General features: G+C 33.9%; 1 protein-coding gene across 6 annotated transcripts in view; it reads left to right on the top strand.

Annotated features, from left to right (window-relative positions):
* LOC116345430 (protein shank) overlaps positions 1 to 20,716 on the top strand; it is a 74,564-nt gene that overhangs the window by 50,077 nt on the left and 3,771 nt on the right. For 3 of the 6 annotated variants that reach the window (XM_031774793.1, XM_031774795.1, XM_031774792.1), the window contains 15 exons: positions 1,554 to 1,679; positions 1,752 to 2,083; positions 2,229 to 2,397; positions 3,047 to 3,241; positions 3,687 to 3,753; positions 8,302 to 8,490; positions 16,265 to 16,641; positions 16,709 to 16,887; positions 17,155 to 17,356; positions 17,440 to 17,568; positions 17,792 to 17,963; positions 18,129 to 18,323; positions 18,419 to 19,047; positions 19,432 to 19,682; positions 19,840 to 20,590. In XM_031774793.1, coding sequence (XP_031630653.1) covers positions 1,554 to 1,679; positions 1,752 to 2,083; positions 2,229 to 2,397; positions 3,047 to 3,241; positions 3,687 to 3,753; positions 8,302 to 8,490; positions 16,265 to 16,641; positions 16,709 to 16,887; positions 17,155 to 17,356; positions 17,440 to 17,568; positions 17,792 to 17,963; positions 18,129 to 18,323; positions 18,419 to 19,047; positions 19,432 to 19,682; positions 19,840 to 20,590 — 3,963 coding nt within the window. The remainder of the gene's footprint in view (positions 1 to 1,553; positions 1,680 to 1,751; positions 2,084 to 2,228; positions 2,398 to 3,046; positions 3,242 to 3,686; positions 3,754 to 8,301; positions 8,491 to 16,264; positions 16,642 to 16,708; positions 16,888 to 17,154; positions 17,357 to 17,439; positions 17,569 to 17,791; positions 17,964 to 18,128; positions 18,324 to 18,418; positions 19,048 to 19,431; positions 19,683 to 19,839; positions 20,591 to 20,716) is intronic. The other 3 variants (XM_031774797.1, XM_031774796.1, XM_031774794.1) reach the window with 2 other exon arrangements.

Here is a 20,716-nt window from a genome sequence, read left to right as displayed (position 1 = left end):
CATTTAAAATAAACCGCATGACCACGATGCAATAACAAATGAACGTTGACAACATTCAACATAATCATCTCCCGTTATGCATTGCTCAATTTCTACGCTTCGATTGGCATTTTTTATTTATGCGGTTTAGTGGATGCACAAACCAAATACACAGAACTGATGCTTTGAAATATTTTGTACATGGCCTGTTTCCAACAAAGAGCTAAAATCAAACGACACTGTTCCGTTAAATGTGTGCAAAAGAGTTGCACATCGGAAAAAGATTGACATACACATAAACACAGCACGGCCAAATCTTATTAACTCCAATGGAATTTGCCTGAAAATGACATGGTTCGGTGAACCGTCAAATCAAAAAGAACACTTGCTGAGAGTGTGACTTCATTTTGGATTTTTCTTCGTTCGGTTTTCTTCGTCTTCATCGAATCTTCATGTAAAATTGTTCATTTTGAAATTCGGCCTGTCCAGTTTTAAGGTGAATCCGTTTCAAATGAGAATTATACACACTCGGTTCTTTTTTTTAATTATTCATTTTTTCATTTGAACACACACACAGAGAGAGAGACTTATATATTTGAAACGAATATACACTTGACAACGAAGTGAGTCGCATGCAAGCTCTTTAATCTGTTATATTGATGAATTTCTGAAAATCTGAATTCAATGGAAACCAGTTGGCCATCAGCAATCACTTGAACATATCAAGTGATTTTCGTTGTGTCTCAAGAGAGTCTTTTCAATGAGAAATTTCAACATTTTTCTGCCATTTAATAAAACATTTAAAGATAAATTCTCATAGAACAAACAAACAAAATAATCCACCATTTTCAGTTTAAAATGCTATTGTAATGAAACCAGTATTTCAATCTGTTCTTTTTTTATTTTTAATAATCCCAATCTTCCACTTTCGTTATTGCGTAAAATACATGCTAAACCCACCAAACACGAAAAAAAAAATTGCTATCTAATGACTGTGACTTATAATACATCTCGTTAATCCTTCATTCAGGCCGAATACCATTTATTTTTGTTCTTGATCGAGAAACGTCGCATTTCGTTTCACCGTCAGCATGTTTTATGAACCATTTCAGATAAAATGTATAGCATATTTATTGCGCAAATAAGATGTACAAAGTAAAATCCCCCGCATTTATAAGCCACGAGAAAAACAAACCACCGACTTCAAACCTGCATTTAATCATGAAATCATTCGATCATTTTTCCAGACTGTTTTCTGTACTCTTTTTTTCATGTATTGCTATGGTATTTCTCTATCCGTTGCGGCAGCAAAGGCGTCTGATGTTGCTGCTGCTGTTATTTTTGTATGACATTCCATGAATCAACCCGAAGATTGTGCAAAAAAAAAATTGTGTGATGTTTGACTTTAAGGACTTTGAATGAATTTATAATGTGAATATACTTGAAAGATATCTAATCATTGTTGAAGTCTTTTTTTTATTCACCACATTTTTATATGAGCATGATGGGCGAATCGAAACAATAAATAATTCACTGTCACATCTGAATTGAGCATAATTTGTTTTGTCTTACAGGAACTGAAGGAGAGTTTTAATTATGGTCTATTTTGTCCGCCATCAAACGGTAAGGCGGGCAAATTTCTTGATGAAGAACGACGACTCGGCGATTATCCATTTAATGGGCCCGTTGGATACTTGGAGGTAAGCGCTTTGATTTGGTTCATAAAAAGTGAAGAAAAATTCGAATAAAATGTTGTATGTTTATTTTTTCAGTTAAAGTACAAGCGTCGTGTTTACAAAATGCTCAATCTTGATGAGAAACAATTGAAGTCATTGCATACGAGAGCCAATTTACGTCGTTTTCTTGAGTGCATAAATGGTGGTCATGTGGAAAAAATTGCAAAAATGTGCGCAAAGGGTTTGGATCCAAATTTTCATTGCACCGAATCGGGCGATACACCATTGACGCTTGCAACATGTGCAAAAAAACCAAATAAATTGCTGATCGCACTGGTGAATGGCGGCGCATTGCTTGATTATCGAACAAAGGACGGTGCAACGGCACTTCACAAAGCCGTCGAAAATGATTGCTTAGAAGCTGTCACGTAAGTTGAAAACAATGATGAATACCATTGCTAATATGATAATAATTTTGCGAAACGCATGACAACGATGTTGATTATATGATAATTAATAATGGTGTGTCGTATCTTTCATTTATTGTATTGTTGTTGTTTTTTTTTATTGTAGTACGTTATTGGAATTGGGTGCGTCGCCAAATTATCGCGATGCACGCGGTTTAACGCCGCTTTATTTATCGGTCATCAAGAAAACGGACGCAAAAATATGTGAAAGTTTGTTGCACGATCACGCAACGCTGGGTACACAAGACTCACAGGGCTGGCAAGAAGTGCATCAGGTTTGTAAAAATACAGCTGTTTTTGCAGCACCTCATTTTCCATTATTAAGTAAAACTGTGTTTGGGGTAGCAAAAACTTTTTTGATTTCCTTCTCTCTATCTCTATATCTTTTACTTGGGTTGGGTTTTAAACTATTGAATTTTAAATTATTAATGCAAAATCAGGATGAAATACTTTCATTTACATGGATTATCCGATATGCAATTTTCAATTGAATATGTTTCCGCCGCAGGTGCTGGGTTTATCCTCTTAATGACATATTGAATAATACTTTCGATAGTACGGTGAATCTGTAGTGATTTTGTAGATTTAAGCGAAAAAAACATGGATAAAGGTCATAAGCTCTGAAACGCTCTGTTGCATCGATATTGAACTTAATCGCAACAGCAGCAAACTAATGTAATTTTTAAAAATGAACAAGAACACTCTATTTGATAAATGGAACATTTCTAACAGCCACCGAATGCATTTTTCACATCCGCTCAATAAATATGATATATTTTAGTCTTTTTTTCAAAATTTGCACATTCAAAGGACGTTTTTTTACCTTAAACACACACACACACACATACACACTCAAAGAAATATCAAACGATTAAATGAAAGTCGAAACGAACATCTCAATATAAAAAAAAACTGCATTCACAGGCTTGTCGACATGGTCTAGTTCATCACTTGGAACACTTGCTGTTCTACGGTGCTGATATGGATGGTCGTAATGCTTCCGGTAACACTTCACTGCATGTTTGTGCCGTTAACAACCAAGAAGCTTGCGCTAGAATGTTACTATTTCGTGGTGCCGATCGTGCAGCACTCAATTACGCCAATCAAACACCTTATCAGGTATACACTATTTTCTAACTTAAAAAATGCTTATTTATTTTTTTCACAATCTCTTCAAAAGAAAATTTGCGTTGGTTTTATTTGCGAAAAGGGCTTTGCGAAAAGGTACAATGTCAAAAACGGTCTATTGATGGCATTTAATGTATGCAAAGACAAATTGCGGAAAATTCCGAAAATAGACCGTTTTTGATATTTATTTTAATTTAACTGCATATTTTTTTTTTGTTGAAATCGCTTTAGTTTAGTGTTGCCTCTGTTTTGCTTTCTATCTTTCGCAAAAATGAATTCAAGAAAAACCGAACTTTTCCACATGACAAACGATTTATACTTTTCTCGAAGCTTTTTTTTGTTTATTTACACAAATGTTCAAACATTTACATTTTGCACACCATCACATCTATTTATATGTTTTATGTTAATGAATCATTTTGAAATGGACACACAGGTCGCAGTCATAGCTGGCAATTTAGAATTAGCAGAAATGATCCAGAACTACAAACCCGAGGATATCGGTAAGTATTTGTTTGTGAAACATCGTTCTTGAATGTTTTCGTTATTTTTGTTTCTTTCTCTCTTTTTTTTGTTAATTTAACAGCTTGTTTATGGCTATTTTATATGAATGATTATAATAAACGTTTATTTGTGAGAATTTAAATCCAAAAAAAAAGATATCATCATACGACCCACGCGAAATAATCGATGTAATATTATTGTTAGTGTGTCATCATTTTTGTTCATTCATCAGTGAAAAGACGAGATGATGTTGAGTGCAATTTTTGATCGACTTGCTGCAATACAAAAATACGAGAGATTCCATCTTAAGTTTCTCTTTCATTTCGATTTATTGAGAATTTTGTACAGGCTTTCGTATTGTTTCTTTTACTTTGCAATACTTGTTCTCACAATGTTCTCAGTTGTAGGTTTTTGTACAAGTTGTAGTGGTGCAATATAAATAGCATTCAACCATTGAACAGAGAGCTTTTTATTTCTTACAAGTTGTTTAAAATTCTTCTCTATGTGCGTATTATTCAATTTAAATTTTCATGGAAAATGAAAGCAGCCACTTCTATGTTTTATTGTATTTTAATTAAATTGTCTGCTGAAATACATTCACTTTACGAATCAACAATCCTTGAATGTTATTTTGTAAATAAAATTTATTTACAAATCATGTTATGCCTGGATTTCTATTTAAGTTGATGTTTCACTTCTGACAAAGTTTTAAAATTGATATTACTTCAACGATTCGAATTTAATTTTCGAAACAAACACACATTTTTGGTTTTGGCCACAAACTCAATTCAAATAAATGGCAGAAAATCATCATGCCAAAAAAGGTCAGTCGTCACATTGATGAATTTTATGGTCGTTCCTCGTCAAAATGGTAAATTGGCCAATTCATTTTGATCTTCGAATGTGCAATGATGTGATGCATTTTGGTGAAATGTGACTTTTTTTTATACATGTATGTGTTTGTATTGAAAATAAATATCGACGATATGCAGGCCTTGTGAATCGGCCCACTTTTAGTTATGTCAGATTGACGCCTGACAATAAATTCAAATGTTGTTTGTACTTACAAACTTCGATTCGCTATTTTTGGTCTTGGTATCTCTTTTCTCTATCATTCTTTGGCTCGATTTCCATCGAGAAAAGTAGCAAAGAAACAAAGAGAAAACATACGTTATGTGATACCGTTGCAATTTATTTTTGTGTGTATTTGTAAATTTTATCTAATAAAAGAAATGCACATTTTTCCAACGTTCCTCTCTTCTCTTGACAAAAAAAAAACATTTCTGGCATAGTTCTGTGCGCCGTTCATTCTACGCTCTTTCACTCTTTGCACACAAAATACAGCGAGAATGGTAAACGATCCCGAAGAAATCATCGTTCAATTGTTGTTGTTATTGTTGTTGTTCCATATTCACGTTTTATTATTTTATCTATATATATTTTTTGGTTCTTGTTCTTCGTACTTATCTTTTGTTCTATTCCGTATTCCCGTGAACCGTGTACAGTGTACAGTATAAACTCTTGATTTTGTTAAATCTTGTAAATAAAAGAATACTTGAGAAGTACATTCATTTTAGCTTTTGTAGATGTGTGTAGTTGTCAACGAGTCCGCATTTCTTTGCGGTTGTATTTCGATGAATCGTTTATTATAACGAACAATCATTTGAAACGATGTGAATGAACATTAAGAATCCGTTTTGTATGCTCGGATTACGAATAACAAATTTGGTTGATGTTAAAAATATATGTGGTTTTGTTGTTTTTCGTTCGTTTCATTTTTTTCGATTTGTCAGCGAGAAAACTGAACCATTTTCGTAAGTTAAAATGATTGAATTCATGCAGCGATATTGAAATTCTTCAATTTCATACAAGACTTGTGAACGATTTTCTTTATCCTTTTCGATGCATTCGATTCATGAGCAAAATTTCCCATTTCAATAACAGCCACATGCAGTTTCGGTTGATCGATCGATGAAACATCTCTTCCGTTTTCTGAATTAACAGGATGTTCATGAGACCGTTGCCTTCGCCTCCACCACCAAATATTAATGGGAAAAAAGAAGCGAAACAGGCGAGATTTTTTAACGAAATTAACAAAGTGACTTTGTGCAAAAGCGCTGCAGTGTCACTGAACCTGACTCAAGCGGTAATTGGAATTTTATTCGCAATTTTAAATCGCTCAAACGGATTATCTACAATAAATGGTGAAATTCAGAGAAACCAAGCCGAAAGCAGCAGGAGACTCATTTATTATCTTTTTTTTCGTGCGCTACCTCCATCTCTGTCTCTTCCTTTGTAATTTGTGCCGCTCGGCACACTCTAGTCCCATTACAGATGCTTTGCAACTATTCACATTGCTCAAACTTAAGAATTTTCGATGACTGATACAGCTTTGAATTTATCACACACAGCAAATAAGCATTTTAACTATGCACAATTTTCATTCCATTGCAAATTGAATGACACGCACACAAAATGGAAAAATGCTGACGGAAATTATTGTCAACGACTTTTGACGACATAAAAAGGTGTTTACGACATATAATTTCACAAAAATGTCAGCGAATTCAAAAACCATTTACTATTTATCAAGTTAGCGCGCATTTTTTTATGCATCTGTTAAATGCTGTCGCTGTTTGACCGTTTATTCCGAACCGAGAATGAAAATTTTTCTTATTTCGAAATGAATGTCATTTTATGTTCTTCATCATTTTTGTTTTAGCTACTTTCCTAGTGAATAGATCGTTTTTCAATATAAAGATTCATTCGATTTAAAATGATTGCATGAAAATACCACCCTGTAAAACCGAATCGAATCGCTAGAATCCATATTTAAGAGAGTTTTCAATGGGGCCAATACAAAAGATCGTCGTGCCGAGAGACGCACACACAAAGTATTATTATCATTATTATTTTGTTTTGTTATTTGTTCGCTGTTGATTGACAACTACACATAGTGTCTCGCTATTGTTATGCAAGTCGAATCAAAATTGCTCTCGATTAAGTAACACATCCGTTAATGAAAGAAAAGTGTTTTTGTACATCTCTCTAGATCTCTAATTTTGTGTGAGAAATGCACTTAATCGAATGTGATTAGAGTCTATACAAATCCCATACCGAATGCCTTTTGAAAATTAGAGCACATTTGTTCAGTGATCGCTTCTTCGACTACTACCTTTTTCCAATGTTATTTGCCTTTTTTTATAATTCTGTTTTGTTTACTCTCAATTCTTTCTTGATCACACTAAATGCACACCAACATTTCATTTTTATTTTTTTCGTATTTTGCTAGATATATTTTTGTTTGGAAAATATGCCCACCAAATCTGTTATTTTGACTGTTGTTGTTGTTGTTTTGAATGGAACATATATTGCATAAATCAAATCTGAAGCGCTCTATCCAATTCATGCATATAGATGGTAGAGCTTCTGTTTTTTTCTTTAAATTCTCTTCATTTCAGAAAAATATCTTCTTTTTTTGTTGCATATTCATTGAACCTAGTGATGAATCACATATCAAAACAATTAAAAAATGATTTCAATCATTTGCATTTTAGTCATTTTTTTATAGTTAAATCATCACATTTTTCACCCATTTATCATCACATTTGCGCTTCACCTTTGACAATTAATTGTAAAAAGAAATTTCCATTTTTAGAACATTTTGACATAAACTTAGACACGTCTAAAATCTGCAGATTTTGATTTTTAAATCAATTAAAATCGTATCAAATATCAGCCGCATTTCGTAAACTCCACACGTGGATGAATCTGTTTTGCACCATGAGTCTTACGAAGAACAAGTATACGAAGCGAGTGCATTTTTATAGTGTGAAATCCCCATTCAATGGTCATTTTGAGAAGATGAAACAGTTGACAACCGAATCTATAGACGTCGAAACACAAAATATAAATAATGTTGATGCTAAATGTTCACAAATGGGATACAATCATCCATGTCCATGCACTTTTGTTTTGTGTCGTCATTCATCACATTTAATTTATATGTATCAAAAACACCGTTCTTTTCACGTAATTCAAAACAAGGGAACATTTATTCATTGAATCTGTGGTTTTTATTTAGAAGAATTTTCCTTCATTGGAAAGGTGGCACTTGAACAACGTAATGTGCGAATATTTACCAGTGAAATAGACAAAAAATGTACAAAATAAATGAAAAACACTTTGAACATGAAACACATTCAAGCACATTGAACAAGAAGTAAATAAACTTTCAGTTGCTCGTCCCGCTATCGCACTATTTATTTATTCATTTGGTGAGATCGGATGATTAATTTTTTTTATGTTAACTATTTGTTTTTTGTGCGTTTATTTTGGTTTTCTGTATAACATAACGAATTGAACACATTTTTTCCCGTTTATTATCGTTTCGGTTTGAAGGTGCTTTATTTAAATCACATAATCATTTAAAATGTTTTTTTTTTGTTTGTTTGTATCTTTTGGCTTTTAATTTCTTTTTATATGTGTTTATCTTATTTATTTATTTTCATCCCCTTCTCGTTCACATTTATATCATCATCAATTAGTACCATTCCGAGGTCCACCTAGATACAATCCGCGTCGTCGATCGGGTATTGGATGGGCAGCGACATTACGATCGGGTGGTCCACCGTCGCCATGCCCATCCGAGCATCCATTCAGCTCAGCAAGCTCCAGCCTATCTGAAGGTTCAACAAGCAATCGTAGCCATGAGGATGACATCAGTATTGTAACAGGTAAACACGAACGTTTGCCATCGGCGATGACAACGGAACAACTAACACATATAACAAATTTAAATACACACTCAAAAAAAAGATGAAACAAAAAACATGCATACACTCTCACACAGTTTTTTAATCCCCATCGAAAATCGTTTAATCCTCGTTTGGATGAAAAGGCATCATTTTTAGTCTTAACAAGTCAACCGTTTAAGCGATTTGACCGTATTAACATATTCGGCCATATTGATTACCTGATTTCACTCATAGCATAAACACGCGATAAATAGTACATGAATTAATTCCTTCTTCGTTCATCTCCTGTCGTAATGTTTTTTTTATTTCACGTTTTCTTTTGATACAAAACAAATGCACTGTAACTAACATGCAGACATACAGATATGTATCCCGTTCAGTTTTAAGCAGATTTATTTAATGTTGAAAATAAAAACGAAAAATGAAAACAACTAATGTTTCCGAAATGCCGCAACAAATTATTAAAAAATCGAACAAAAGGAAGCAAAACTCAGGTCGTATCATCTCTCAAACGCATATACTATACAATTCATTAGATTTCATCCATTTGTTATTTATCATTCTGCTCTTCTTCTTCTTTAGTTTGCATTTCTTCTTCAAATTATATACGGTTTATAGAGAAATCGATATTAGAGAATGAACTCATCAACTGGAATGCATTTTGAGATTCGATTAAACATTCCGAATTTTGATTAAAAAAACGCATTTGCATGTCCGTTAATTTGTTATAGTGTAGTGTTCTTCTTTTTTTTTTTTTTAAAAATTCTTTGTTGCCAATGAGAAAGAATCATAGCCGAATATGAAATGTTATTGTTGCATTTGTTATTAATATTTCATATATATTGATCTCGTTTAGCTCTTCTTCTCAAAACGTTCCTGTTTATTATTATTTTTCTTCTTCGATTTACATTTGGAATGTTATTGAAGAAATATATATATATGTTAGAATGTTTTTGTGTTATGTAAATATTTCTTTTATTTTCGACCGACAGAGAATAAAAAACAAACGGTTGAAAACAAAACTAAACGTGAGACTGATTTATGTTTAGCCGTGAAACTGATTTATGAGCGTTTCAAGTACTCTGACTAGATTTTTAACGTTGATTTTAGTTCCTTTTTTAAAAACACATTTATTTTCAACGATTCTCTCGAATACTTGCGAAAAGTCGCAACTAATTTGGTAAAATTCAAGTGTAAAGTACACCGCAGCGAGAATGAAAAGATTGGATATCATTAAAATAAAAGTTCAAGTTACAACCTCGAACATCTTTGATTTTTTTAAATTTTTGTTGTGTATAAAGTAAATAAGTGCGCATTTTTGCTATTTCAATAAAATTAAAATGAAATAGTCTCCTATTTATGTAATTAGTTCATTAATGATGCTACTTTGAATTTAAAAATCAATTAACTGACAGATTTTTAGTGACTGTGTGTAGAATACACAAAAAAGAAGTAAAATGTAGCCTTTTTTATCGTGAGATTGTCAATGAAGTGCGTTCATTCGTTTCACATTCGAATGAATGTTAATTTCATCGGATAATTGTTTGTTGCGTCAATAAAATAGGGTTGGACCAGTTCGACTTAGAAGGAAAAAATATTCTTTTGGGCCAACCCATGAACAGAGTTTAAATCTCATTTTATACATGCAACACCATCTAGTAGCGACCATAGTATAATAGCACAGTCACTGCGATATGAATGCTCATTACATCTGCGATAGCTGGGCATATTTCGCTGAGCAATTTGATGATTGAAACATATAAGATTCATCAAACAATTTTTCCAATTTGTGTCCTTAAATCAGGAAAACATTGCAAAAGAGGCTGTTACTACAGATTTATTTGGCTGTAAACTGTCAAACGTAGTACATTGTGGTACTTGGAATTATGGGCCAGCCCTGTTTTATCGACATAAAGTCGAACTATTTGAGATACATTTTATAGCAGTTAGAGCTACTTTTTCTGCTGATATGTAAGTTTGAATATACTTACCACTTTTAATTAATGTGAATAAATCACATACAATAAAATGCTACTAAAGACATTTCAAAAACCAATTCTGCGAAAACGCACAGTAGAAAAACTCAAGATATAATTGTAAAATAACTTTATTTCGTTAGAATTCCTCAAAAAAGAATGTCTTCGATAAATAGAACAATATTCGGTTAAAATTTATTAAATATTAAAAAAAATATATTTATCTATTCATAAAATGGTCAACATACAAGGTGTTTATGTAAAAAAATCTAGACTTATAACTCCATTTATGATTGTATTTATTTTATTTTCACTTACGAAAAGATTCTAATTTATCCATGAAAAGTACACCATCTGTATCGAATTCTTTTATAAACCAATCAATTTGGTTGCCAATTTCATGAAACGTTGGTCGATCGCATGGATGACGATGCCAACAATCTATCATTAATTGATAGAATTCACAACTGCAATTATGTGGCCTAGACATACGATAACCTTTACTCAAATGATCAACCAAAATAGCGGCTGGAATTGCTGGATACGGTGTACATCCTAGGGTAATAATTTCATACAAAAGAATTCCATATGACCAAACGTCACTTTGGCTGGTGTACATTTGATCGGTGATCGATTCCAATGCAAGCCATTTCATTGGCAATCGACCGGCACCCGATTTCATGTAAATATTATCAACATAAATGTCTCGACTCAAACCAAAATCGGAAATTTTAACCGTTTTATCACTACAAACGAGAACATTACGTGCGGCCAAATCACGATGAACAATTTTTTTGTTCACCAAATATTCCATGGCAGTTGAAATTTGTTTGGCAAATATCAATAGATCTCTAGTTGTAAGACTAGAAAATTCTTCATTCAATATACTTTGATCGGCTGATTTAATCGTTTCATTAAGTTCGTCGCACATTCTTGAATCGACACATGGATTGTCATCGCACGATGGTATTAAATCGTATGTTGGATTTTGTACAAAATCGATGGGTGAACTTGAATGAAATGCATCTGGTAAATTGAATGCTCCGCGAAATTTTCGAAGATAATCTAATAAATTTCCTTCACAACAATATTCGGTGAGTAACATCATTTGATTGTAGTCAACCGTTGAATGGCCAACAATTCCAACGATATTGTCATGATGGCCAACCGATTTCATAAGATTGATTTCACTTAAAAAACCTTTGATATCATCAATGCCAGCATTTTCTTTTAACATTTTTACCGCAATCGTTTTATTTGTTGATTTCAAAAGACCTTTTCGGACGATGCCAAACGCTCCTTCGCCAATCACTTCGTACAAATCGACTGCGTTTGGATCAATTTCGATTTCATCATTTTTATACGAACCGATAATCTGGCGTAAATGTGCATCCACATCCATATGTAAATGTTCATGTTTGTATTTTAGAAGATCGCGTCGATTTTGAAAATAAATATATGCACTCAATACAACGATTAGCATAAAAAATGATAGTAAAGCATAAAATAATTTTTTGAGTATATGTTTACCGGGATCAAAATTGTCCGCTTTTAAAGCGAATTCAATGATATCGTTTGTTGTTTTACCGCCTTTTGAAAATGCAACGATTAGCACATCATACTTGACATCGATCATATGCACCTCAGCAAAGTAGGCCGTATTCGATGTGCCGGACACATTTTGCGAAATGCTGTTTCCTTTATTCGAAAATGAATTCAATGTGACATGATAAAATTCGGGCGGATTTTCGGGCATGTCCCATGTGATTGTTATTTGATAGGAATCGGCATCAATAATGTCATAGCTGGTCGCAATATTGGTCACTGGTGGTGGTCGACATTTTTCCAAATTGAAACCATGGAATTGCCAACAAGTTGGCGTTGTAAATTCATACGTACAACGTTCACCTTTGATCGATGGATATTGAGCATTTGAACCATGAATTTCCAATGAGTATTCCGTTTCGAATTTAAGACCGTCCCGTGTCAAATCGTACAATTGAAATGGCTTTACCTTTTGAACATTATATGGTGTCATATCGTTGTCATCACGAGTTTCATACAAATGTATGTAGTAATTACAAATACGATCTTCGGACGGTTCCCATTTGATGGTTGTCATCAATTCACCCGAATCATTATGAATATCATAATTTAATTTGATCGAATCGTTTGATAGTGTATCCGGAACGTAGTCATCGTTATTTAATGTTTTAAATGATTCAGTTTGCGATACGTTTTGATATTGAGAGTGTCCATCGAAAATGCTTGCTATTACTCTGTACTCGGTGTTTCTGTCTAAATTGTCGATTTTAACAATTGACGACGTTGAGATGTAAGCAATTGGAACTTCACTATTTTTGTAAACGTTTATTAAATATATCAACTTCGTGTCATCATTAGTGCTGGTCAAATCACTCTTGTCTTCAATGGCAACCATTAGCAAATTAACTTCTCGACATATCAACCGAATCGATGCATTGCTTTGGATGTATTTCAATGGAACTCTTTCATTGGCGATGTTACACTTTTCATTGCAATCCAATAGAATCACGGTAGAATTTGTGTGCATGCATTCTGCCATGCAACCGGCTCTATTTATTAATCCATCGAATGGGCCGTTTAATAATATGCTGTCACTTTTGATATTACCAATTAGTAACACAAACAAAATTAATCGGATATATTTTAATACGATTGACTTCATTTTGGTGCATTTGAAACAATTCTAATCGATTTTTATCAGACAAATATACGTTCACTTGGACTTTTTTCTTTTGCTTAAATCTATGATGTTATCCAGTTGGCAAATAATTCACGACTAAACATTCATTTTTTTTCTGAACATTATTCATGTGCTAATGTTTCATTAAAGAGTAAGGAGTGAGATGCGTCTTAAGTGCGTCAAACGCATTTGCGGCAATGGGACGCATGTCCCAGGTAAATGATTTTGAGACACATAACTCATCTGTATGAAGTTCAAATACCGTAATTAACATAGAGGGACTGTCCCGATTCAACAATTATTCAAACATGTTTTACTTTGAAAAGAATAACACACACAAAAAAAATATGTGTTTCTTTTTCTATTGCTGCAAAAGAAGAAAAAACAACATAATTATCATTATTAATTTTGCGAGAAAAAAAATAAAGCAAAAATATCAACACTACGAAACAATCGAATATTTTCATGACCTTTTTTCAACCGAATTTTTTTTTATTGTTCTCTTGATACCTGTATCCCGTCAATTTTATTATAAAAGGAAGATTTGCATGGAATGGACCTTGAATCCAAAAAGATCAACTTGCATTGTTGAACATTCTCAAAAGAATTCGGTGTTTTTTTTTTGTTATTGAACATTTTTTCGTGAACATATCCACAAAAGCCACTGTTTGATGTATCTCTGTGTTCACTACTAAGATGCAAAAAGATACTGAGCTCATAAACATGAACTGAATTGTATGCATATTTATTCAAAACAGTTTATGATGAGTCGTATGCTGTGTGGCAGGTACTCTTCGCAAAAAAAAAATGTTTGAACAAGAAAAAACTATTTGCAATGGTAAAAAATATAAGTAACGAAAGGGTTGAATGTATTTTTCATGTGAATTTCATATTTTATTAGAATACTTTGTACACAATGACTATCGTCGTCCGTTTTTATGTGACTTGATTTGCTGGATTCACAGCATTGTTTAATGGTTTCCATTTCTTGATTGAAAGTTGTCGAAATAAGTAGGTTTATGATTTGAAACACAACTACAACATGTTGTCAAACTTGAGTGGGTCAAATCGATTGGAAAAGTCCATAAATCAACTTTAACAAAGAAATAACACACAGAATGAAACAACGACATAAACGGTCTCTGTTCCTCCAGATTCTTTTTTTTTTTCAATAATATTTAGTTCAAAATTGTATTTATATTAAACAAATGTATGAGAAATATTTTAATTTACGAAAAGTAACGTCCATTTTATAAGGAAATCAAAAATCGTATGTACTACACTTGAATTTTACATAAATTTTGTATGTATTCATGAGAATGTAAATTTAAAAAAAAGCAGTCAGAGTACTTGAGAATCGGCACTAATGGAATAGATGTGTTTGTGTTATATGACGAACGGGTGCGACCAAATGTTTACCTCGTACCGTTTGGCTGAAATGTATAATTTATCTATGTGACGCAAATGGCAGTGAAGGATATTCTTTCGTTGTTTGTTTTCGATTTGGAAAAATACTAACTTGTGAAAAATGATTGTGTCAGTTTTTATTTGGATCGTTGAATTTACTTTTCAAAAAAGACTGCAGTTTTTTTTGTACTTTTGAAATAGACCGTGTTCTCATTACACGTTTACTATTTTCGCTTAAGTTCAAACCGTCATTGCAAACTATTCAGGTCTTTGGTATTTTAAACACTGAAACGATATATATACATAATTTGAATCAATGAAATATCATTTTGAAAAATTTGGATTATGCACGGAAAGAACATAACCGATAACCAGAACATCGAAAAAAGAGAAACATTTCCCTAATTTCATTGAAGAAATCTTGAATGATTTATCCCATTTAAAAATAGTATTTCTCGGTCTCTCTGTCTAGTCACAGCCCTGCCCATGTCGCTCTTTCGTTCCAAATACCGATTCACTCATTTAAAGAAATAACAATTAAAGGTCGTTTTCATTTGTATTATGCATTTTTCATTATCTCGCTCGAACATCGGGCAGTGAAATGGTTATTTGTTTTAATTTTCATTACTTGTTTCCGCCCTAATGGCAAATGGTACAAACCCAATGCTTTCATATGATTTTGCAAAGCGTACAAATTGGTATGTTAGCAAACAAAATATTCAGAATAAGCGCTACCAGTTGTTCTTTTTTTCTCTTCTCTCTCTCTCTCTCTCTCTCTCTCTCGAGTAAAGCGGCAATTTCATTATGTAACACCAAATTAATTAGATTAATTGAATTGAAGAACAAAAAAAGAAAGCAAAAAAAAGTAATAGAAGAAAATATGGCAATAAGAAGCGGTTGAAATATGAACGGCTTCTTATTTGCTGTGTGAATATATGGCATTTTGCTTTGTATCGGATATAATTTATGGCATTGCGAATGAATATTTCTTTTTACGGTTCACATTCCATTCCTTTTATGTGTGTTTTGGGATATATTCAAAACAACTGATTGAAATGATTCACGCATTTATTTGATTCTATTCCATTAATTCTCTTTCCAAAACGAAAGCAACAAACAAAAATAAAAAAAAAAAATCGTGAAAATATTTGTTTATATTACACTACAGTGTGGATTTACCGAATTTTATACTTTATTATTGAGAAGAATGTTCGGTAACGTGATTCCATTCGGTGATATAAATAACACAATCAATATTGGACTAAAAAAAAATGGAAATTGCGTTGGGAAAATGAAAGAGAAAAGAAATTCATTGCCGTTTTTTATAACTTTCATGCAATATTCACTTCCTGGGCACAGTTCATTTTCGTTGAAATCATCATTTGTATTATGTAATATTTGAACTGTACATTCTCTATGCCATTGCGTTTACACACGTTTCAGCCAAAATGGACAATGGAAAGACACACGGTCAACATGGTTAAATAGTTATGGTATTCAACGTGAAATTGATTGGATAAATATTGAATCCTTGTAATAATGTGATAAATACACAATGAAATCGATGACCAATTTAAATATTTATCCTTTTCTTTCTGTCTTATTTCTCATTCAATTGTTTCGAATCAATTAAAACATCGTACAGATAAGAGTATTGGAGACACAAGCGATATTATAAGCGATTCATCTGGTGTTGGGACCAATTCAGATAGCGCTGTTTGTTCAATAGGCCATCCGAGTACAACAGTTGTTTGCATCGAACCGTATTCCAGTTCGACAATTGGTCATTTATCGATTCAGACAGGTGAAGTGATCGAAGTGCTTGGATCAACCGATTGTGGTCTATTGGAAGGATATGTACGTGGCACAAATCGATCCGGTTTCTTTCCAACCGAAGTCGTTCAAGAGGTTAATATTCGACAGAAAAATATCACAAATGTATCGACAGAACAGAAAAACACCTTCCAAAAACAACAACAGCAACCACCACAACAACAACAAAATCACATGGAGAGTTTTTGTGTAAGGCAAACAATTTTCTTCTTTTGTTTTGACCATTCATGTAAATTATTTGTAATTGTAATGGCAGCAGCCACCACCGCAGCAGCAACAGCAACAACAACAACAACAGTCACCAAATCAACAACAGAGCATCTATCAAAGAAACACGATCATTGGATTGGATTCCGTAGAACAACCCATACCAGATGAATTTATTGGCAATGGGCAACCGTATAGCAGTGCAACTGCACCTCGTCAAAAGAAAATGTGAGCACAACTTAACCTTAATCGCATTTGCAATTTTTGTTTGACACTTCAACACATTCGATTTATAATGTCGTTTGACAGTTAATTCGAAGTAAACAGTATCGATTGAAATGTCACAACTACCTGTTTCTGTTAGATTCAGTATATCTTTCTTTGTAGCGTTTGATAACTTTTGATTTTAAATTTTGATTTCTGTGTTGTTGTGTTTTTTTTCTATGATTTTATCATGGCATTGATTTAATCAATAATTATTGCTTTGATTTGTAGTGGAATAATGGATCCAAGAACCGTTGTTCTTCATCGTGCCAAAAGAGGATTCGGTTTTGTATTACGTGGTGCTAAAGCGGCATCGCCATTGATGCAACTTAAACCGACTGACCGATGTCCCGGTCTACAATATTTGGATGATGTTGATCCGGGTGGTGTTGCTGATATGGCTGGATTGTCTCCTGGCGATTTTTTGCTTGCTGTGAGTGAATCGACGAAAAATGTCACAAAATCATTTTAAAAAATGCAATAAAATCGAATGAAATTGAACTTATTCTTTTCCAGATAAATGGTGAAGATGTGCGATGCGCATCACATGAGCATGTTGTTGATTTGATTCGATCGTCTGGTTCGCTTGTTACAATGACCGTTGTCTCACAAATTTTTCCCAACAATTTCCAACAACAGCAACAGGTACGTTCATAATAATTGATTCAATTCATTTTAATAGAACACTTAAACAAATTGACCACTTAAACTGAATGCATCGCATCAATTAAGAGCACAACTAATTTGATTTATTTTGTTAAGTAAAAAAGCAATAAAGAACAAACACTTGCTGTATTATGTTTCAATTAATGAGCAACATAGTGTGTATGAGTAAATATTAATTATGTCTCATTATGTCGTACAATAGCATCAACAACAGTATTCTTCGGCAATGAATGCAAGACAATGTGCAACACTGCCAAGAAAGATGACACTTGGCGGCAAATTACCAGCACCAATGCCACCACGACGTGATCCAAAAACTACACTTAGTGTCGGTCGAGCACGTGCCAAATCGATGGTCGCTGGCTTGGAAGGAGGTAATTATTTTGCATATTTTATTTTATTCACCGAAGATCAATGTGAATGTTTGCAAACGAATGATTTAGTGCAACATTTTCAGTTCATTTCAATTAGATAGAAACATAAATTGATGATAAAATGTTATGTTTTATGTTTTGTTTTCCTCCAAAAAAAAAAAATAGATGATGACGACTTGCCAACGGCAGTTAAATCCAGTTCGGTTGAATCTGTGCATCAACAGTCGCTGTCATCGGCTTCGACACCAACCCAAGGTCCTGGTACACCGGTACAACTACGAACGGCCAGCATTAAATCACGGCCAACATCAAGTCGCATTACGGCCGCCGAATTAGTCGAATTGTTTCAACGACAAACAGGTAAAATCTCAAAAGCGTGCACTTTGCATCATTGACCCAATTTCGTAATGCTATGATAAATTTTAATGTGGATTGCATTGATTTTTCTTTTTCAGGTGAAATTGGTGAGAATCGTTACTCAACGATGATGTGCAGTTCACGTTTCCAATCGAACAACGATACACCGCCATCATCACCGCAAAAAGGACCAATTGTTTATGCAAGCGTTGCCGAAATGAAACGCAAAAAGAATAAAATGGGAACGCTAAAAATTGGAAAACCGTGCGCAACACCATGCATTGAAACCGATTTGAAACGTTTCCATAGTACACCAGATTTGGTGACCGGTATAAGTCAATCGAATGCATCGATATTTGCACAGGCAAATGGCTTCAAAGGCCATCGATCGCAAGACGATATGTATTCATTGCATTCGTCGATGCAACGCTTGAATTTACCACCACCAAATCATCCACCTCCACCGCCGCCAATCGGTCAAGTTGTTAAAGTTGATGTGTCACGCGGTTCCGAATATGAGAGCACCGTACAATTGCAAAAGCAATTACAAGCAAAAGCCATTAATAGCAACACAGCCGATGTATTTGGCAGTGAGATACGTTCTAGTTTTAAACCCGCCACAAATGCCAAACTATATGCATGCCCACAAACACTGCGAAATGTCGCCTATCGAAATAGCACCGAAAACACCGCTGCACCAACAAACGAAACAAATTGCCAGACTGTGGTAAGTGCACTATTTATATATGTATAAAAAAATACACACACACACATATTGCAATGCCGATTGCTGTGACCTCAATTCGCGAAAGGATGGAAACAAAGTAGAGAAAAGAAAAACTGACATTAACTTACAAATGGAAAAGTTTGTTGAATACAGTTTAAAAGGCTGCAATTGAGTCACACGGTTTTCTGCATTCGGACAAAAATGTCGCCATAATTTTAATGCAGTTGCTTCCAATTGTGAAGTGTTCTAATAACTTTATGACCATTATAAAGGCTTTTTTACATTCAATTGTCACTTTCTTAAATAGAGGGTATTTTTTTTTTTTTGTAAAATTTGAAAAATAAAAAATTAAACATGAATTATGTTCACTTTGGAAATGAATAGGCGACGAATCAGGTACAACAACGACCGTCAGCAAATCAATATGCGCAACCGATTCGAGCTGGCACATTGCCGCATCCAGTGCATCAGCGAGCATCGTTACCACAGTTGATAATGCCGCAAATCCCAGATCCGGATTATAGTCTGAGCGAATCGGATGGCGAAGACGAAAACTCTGTTCTAGTGGCACTCAATACAAAAATGAACGAACGAATCGCTATACCGGCCGAGACCAGTGGCAATAGCAATGCAAGGTACTTAAAAATCCATCAAGAATGGAAATTACTTTAAACTTTACGATTTTTTTTCGTTGAACGATTTATTTATTTATTTTTTTGTGTTGAGTATTTAAACACCTTATTCACTATTTTACATTTTCTTCTACCTTATTTTGTGTTATGACATTTACAGTGGCAGTAGCTCCGGATCGGGCAGTTCAATTCCGCATTCATTTTCAGTGGATGAGATTCAAAAGATGCGTGTCAAATTGAAATCATCAAAATCATATCCAAATGAATTGTTAAATCAGCAAAATGCGAATGGCAAAAACGACTCGAAAATACTCTCAAAAGACACATTGTCGGCAAATCATGATGAATGCGATAATTCATCGTCGGGCGTATCATCTGATCAAGAGATTACCGCATCGAATGTTGTCAAAACCATAGCGAAAACGCCAAGCAATTTAAATATGATTATTAGCACAAATCCAATGATGAGCACGGAAAATAAACATGGCATTTTGAAAACGAGCGTGACAAATAAAAATCCAGTCACAAATCCATTAGCAAATAATACAAGCGTTAAAATTGTAGAATCTATTAATAAGAAATCGATAAATTTACCACCGCTGAGCAATGTCACAAAGAAAATATCGGCGGCAGCAGCAGCAGCAGCAGCGGCGGCGGCGGCGGCAACGACGACAGACATCGCGAAAAATGCCAACAACGATGACTTTGATGATTTCGATGATCTTCCAGCTAAAGGATTCCAAAGACAGATATCGTTGACGCGCAAACAGGCCGCAACAATTGCCATGAATCGAAATCTATATAGCACGAGAAGTGCAGCCGTTTCACTTGCACAGCTACCACCGCCCATTGAAGGCGACAGCGACGATCCCGATCATCAGCAAAATGAATGCCACAAAAATAACATGAAGGTAAATTATTATTATTATAAATGAATCGAAAGCAATAAAAACGCATTTTGTTTTACATGCAAAACGCAATAAAAAATCAATTGTCATAAATTTTATGGTTTGAGCGTGTTTTTTTTTGTGTGTATT

This window comes from Contarinia nasturtii, unplaced genomic scaffold (assembly GCF_009176525.2).
Source record: "Contarinia nasturtii isolate CC-2019 unplaced genomic scaffold, AAFC_CNas_1.1 Cnas_scaffold_1240, whole genome shotgun sequence".
Classification (NCBI taxonomy): domain Eukaryota; kingdom Metazoa; phylum Arthropoda; class Insecta; order Diptera; family Cecidomyiidae; genus Contarinia; species Contarinia nasturtii.
Note: the sequence above shows the minus strand (reverse complement) of the source record. Positions and strands in the feature narration are given on the sequence as shown.